Genomic DNA, 3,859 nt, shown 5'->3' on the forward strand with positions numbered 1-3,859 from the left:
GAGTCTTTGTCCAGGAGGATGGGGGGGTGCTTAGAGGAGGCGAACAACAGTTTCCATGGAAACAAGAGCCAGTCACTAGGCACAGGAGCTGAGAACCTATCTCTAGAATCTGGGAACCAGGAGGGAGAGAAAGGGGTGGATTTTCCCATCTGAAGCTGTGGAATTTTCGGCTTCTCCATGGAACCCTCACCTGCTCCCTGCACTGGGTCCTCAGTCTCAGCATCTCCCAAATGCATGGGGTCCTCAGTCTGGACCCCAGGGCTTGGGGCAGGAGTTCTCTGCCCCGTAACCCAGATAAATCCATGGGGAAGCTGGCAACATCCCCAGGGAGGGAAACTGATCTCAGAGCTGACAGGGACAAAAGCACCATGGAGGAAGGAGGAGTGGTGGGCAGGGGTGCTGTCCTGCAGGCCCTTCCCTGCCCTGCCCGCTTGCCCCTGCAGGGGCCAGAGCACCCCGAGCGTGCCTGGTAGCATGGCACCAAAGTCTGCTGGGATCTGGGACTTGCAACCAGGGCCCAGCGGGACTGTGCTTATGAAGCCTAGTAGGGGCAGGGAAGGGACTGAGAGCTTCCAGGAGCATGCTGGGGAGCACCGTGGAGTTGTGGGAACGGCAGAGTGGGTCAGAGCCCCCAGGAAGGGCTGGAGCTCAGACCTCAGAGAGATGGACACACGAGAGGGATTGGGGGGAACTGGGAGAGTCTAGGAGCATGATGGGGGTCACGGGAGGCCATGGGAGATAGCACTGGCAGCTGGTGGGGGCAGGGGTCTCAGTTCCCTCCCCTCCACAGGTGCTTGGTACTCACCCTGCATTTCCTGTTGCCCAGGTGAGCACTGTGAGGTGAGTACCCGCTCAGGCCGTTGCACCCCCAGTGTCTGCAAGAACGGGGGCACCTGTGTCAACCTGCTGGTGGGCGGCTTCAAATGCGACTGCCCGTCCGGAGACTTCGAGAAGCCCTACTGCCAGGTGACCACGCGCAGCTTCCCCGCCCGCTCCTTCCTCACCTTCCGTGGCCTGCGCCAGCGCTTCCACTTCACCCTGGCCCTCTCGTGAGTGGCAGGGCCCGGGGGGAGGGGGCCGGTAGGGGTCAGGGTCCCTCTTGCTGTGCGGATGGAGCAAGTGGTCAGGCAGTAGGAGCGCGGAGCAACCTCTGACAGAGCCCGCTCCGCCCTTCGGGCTGCCTGGGCATCCTGCCTCAGACCCCCCCACCCCCCAGGGCCTCCCCGGCCTCCTCCCGCCTTCAGGCTGGGGGATTCCGACGCCGGAACCCTGGTCTGGGCCCATCTTCCACACTCAGCCCTGTGGTCTTAGCCAAGGTGTCAGCCCGCTGGAGGGTGCGGGGTGGGGCCGGGTGCTGGTTTAGGTGGCGGGTGCCGGCGCCCAGTGGGTGCCCCATTCCCTGCCCCCCAACTCCTGCTTAGGTTTGCCACCAAGGAGCGTGACGGGCTGCTGCTGTACAATGGGCGCTTCAATGAGAAGCACGACTTTGTGGCCCTCGAGGTGATCCAGGAACAGGTCCAGCTCACCTTCTCTGCAGGTGATCCCAGCACCCCGCCCGCCCGTCCTCAGCCCCAACCCAAGCTGTATCCTCTCCCAGCCAGCCCTGGGCCCAGCCCCAACCTTGAGTGTCCCCCTCATTGCCATTCCCAGCCCTCCAGTGTCCTAGCTCACCTTTTCCTTTCCCCCAGGGGAGTCGACTACCACCGTGTCCCCATTCGTGCCCGGAGGGGTCAGTGATGGCCAGTGGCACACAGTGCAGCTGAAGTACTACAATAAGGTGAGTCTGGGCCGGGCTCGGTGGCTCAGCCTGTAATCCCGTGCTTTGGGAGGCTGAGGTGAATGGATTGCCTGAACCCGCGGGTTCGAGACCCGCCTGGGCAACTTGGCGAGACCTCATCTCTACAATAAATCAAAAAATTAGCTGGGTGTGGTAGCGCGTGCCTGTACCAGCTACTTGGAAGGCTGAGGCGGAAGGATCGCCGGAGCCCAGCAGGTCGAGGCTGCGGTGGCCGGGAGTGACCATTGCACTCTAGCCTGGGCAACAGAGTGAGACTCCAACTCAAAAAAAAAAAAAAAAAAAAAAAGGTGGGTCTGGGCGGGACGGGAGGGTTGGAAGGTTCTGTTGTTGGCTCAGGGGCTTACCCAGACCTGAGTGATGCTGCCGCTGAGTGCGGGGCCTGTCATGGCACATCTAGCTGCCAGAGAGGGAGTAGGTGGGCATGTGCCACCTTGCTGGGCATTCCCACCTCGCTGGGTGGGGCTTGATGCTTCCTATCTCATGAGGTAGGCCCAGGTGTGGACGAACACTGAGGAAGGTGGCTAGGTGCATAAACCTCATGAGTGCATGTGTGCATGTGTGTAACACGTGTGTGCTTGTGGACAGGTGTACACACATGGCAGGGTGCGCTGGCCCATGAGTCAGGTGGGCCCCCGTCCACTGTTCCCCTTCCCCGCTCTTACCTGTCCACAGCCACTGTTGGGTCAGACAGGGCTTCCGCAGGGCCCCTCTGAGCAGAAGGTGGCTGTGGTGACCGTAGATGGCTGTGACACCGGGGTGGCCCTGCGCTTTGGAGCGGTGCTGGGCAACTATTCCTGTGCTGCCCAGGGCACCCAGGGTGGCAGCAAGAAGTGAGTAGGGAAAGACCGGGGGTTGGTGAGGCCAGGGCAGGGCGGGCAGGGAGGGAGGGCAGGGGGTGGGGACCAAGTCAGCTGGGGCCCCTGCCCGGCCTGGGGCCTCAGACTGGGAATCAGAGCGAGGCCTGGGGAGGGGGCAGGGTGACTCCCTGCAGGCCATTGGCCTGTGCCTCAGCCCTCCTTCCTCTGGCCTGGGGGCAGGGCACAGGGACGGAGCTGTACCAGCCCCCCTCACTCCGCACCACTTGCCCCCCAGGTCTCTGGATCTGACGGGACCCCTGCTGCTGGGGGGCGTGCCTGACCTGCCCGAGAGCTTCCCTGTCCGCATGCGCCACTTTGTGGGCTGCATGAGAAACCTGCAGGTGGACAGCCGGCACGTGGACATGGCTGACTTCATTGCCAACAACGGCACCATGCCTGGTAGGAGGGCAAGGCTGGGAGCCCAGTGCTGAGAGGAGGGGCCGTGCCTGGCGTGAGGACACCAGAACAGGGGTCCCGGGGCCTCTACTAGCTGCTACAGATCTCCCCTGTGGCACCTGGCCTAGGGCCGCTGAGCCCTCTTCTCCGCATTCCAGGCTGCCCTGCCAAGAAGAACGTGTGTGACAGCAACACGTGCCACAACGGGGGCACCTGCGTGAACCAGTGGGACTCGTTCAGCTGCGAGTGCCCTCTGGGCTTCGGGGGCAAGAGCTGCGCCCAGGGTAGGAAAAGCAGCCCTCGGAGGCCAGGCCCGGGCGCCACCGACAGCCTGGGAACACTGGCAGGGTCCAGGCAGGCGCTGGGCAGGGCTCAGCCGAACTGGGCTGCGGGTGGAAGAGCGTGTCTGGGCAGAGCCTGAGCGGGCAGCACAGGAGACAAAGGGCCCAGTCTGAGGCAGGCCCGGTGCAGCCTGGGGCGGGTCCAGGGCAGGTAGGGCGGGGCTGCCGGGAGGAGCAGGCTCTGCCCCCGCTGAGTGTCACACCCTGGGGCACCTCGCCAGGCCACCCTTCAGACTCTGCCTTGATCTGCCTCCCCAGAAATGGCCAACCCACAGCACTTCCTGGGCAGCAGCCTGGTGGCCTGGCATGGCCTCTCACTGCCCATCTCCCAGCCTTGGCACCTCAGCCTCATGTTCCGAACGCGCCAGGCCGACGGTGTCCTGCTGCAGGCCGTCACCAGGGGGCGCAGCACCATCACCCTACAGGTGATGGGGGGGCCAGGCCGTGGCCTGGCTGGGGCCGCTGCA

At 63.9% G+C, this 3,859-nt stretch overlaps 1 protein-coding gene across 1 annotated transcript in view; it reads left to right on the forward strand.

The window, feature by feature from the left end:
• CELSR2 (cadherin EGF LAG seven-pass G-type receptor 2) overlaps positions 1 to 3,859 on the forward strand; it is a gene marked incomplete at its 5' end in the record, with an annotated part of 27,827 nt that overhangs the window by 10,260 nt on the left and 13,708 nt on the right. The window contains 7 exons of the mRNA XM_021710703.1: positions 827 to 1,049; positions 1,422 to 1,537; positions 1,689 to 1,777; positions 2,471 to 2,628; positions 2,891 to 3,054; positions 3,210 to 3,335; positions 3,651 to 3,817. Of these exons, the coding sequence (XP_021566378.1) occupies positions 827 to 1,049; positions 1,422 to 1,537; positions 1,689 to 1,777; positions 2,471 to 2,628; positions 2,891 to 3,054; positions 3,210 to 3,335; positions 3,651 to 3,817 (1,043 nt within the window). The remainder of the gene's footprint in view (positions 1 to 826; positions 1,050 to 1,421; positions 1,538 to 1,688; positions 1,778 to 2,470; positions 2,629 to 2,890; positions 3,055 to 3,209; positions 3,336 to 3,650; positions 3,818 to 3,859) is intronic.

Source organism: Carlito syrichta, unplaced genomic scaffold (genome assembly GCF_000164805.1).
Source record: "Carlito syrichta isolate Samal-C Ts95f unplaced genomic scaffold, Tarsius_syrichta-2.0.1 Scaffold297479, whole genome shotgun sequence".
NCBI lineage: Eukaryota > Metazoa > Chordata > Mammalia > Primates > Tarsiidae > Carlito > Carlito syrichta.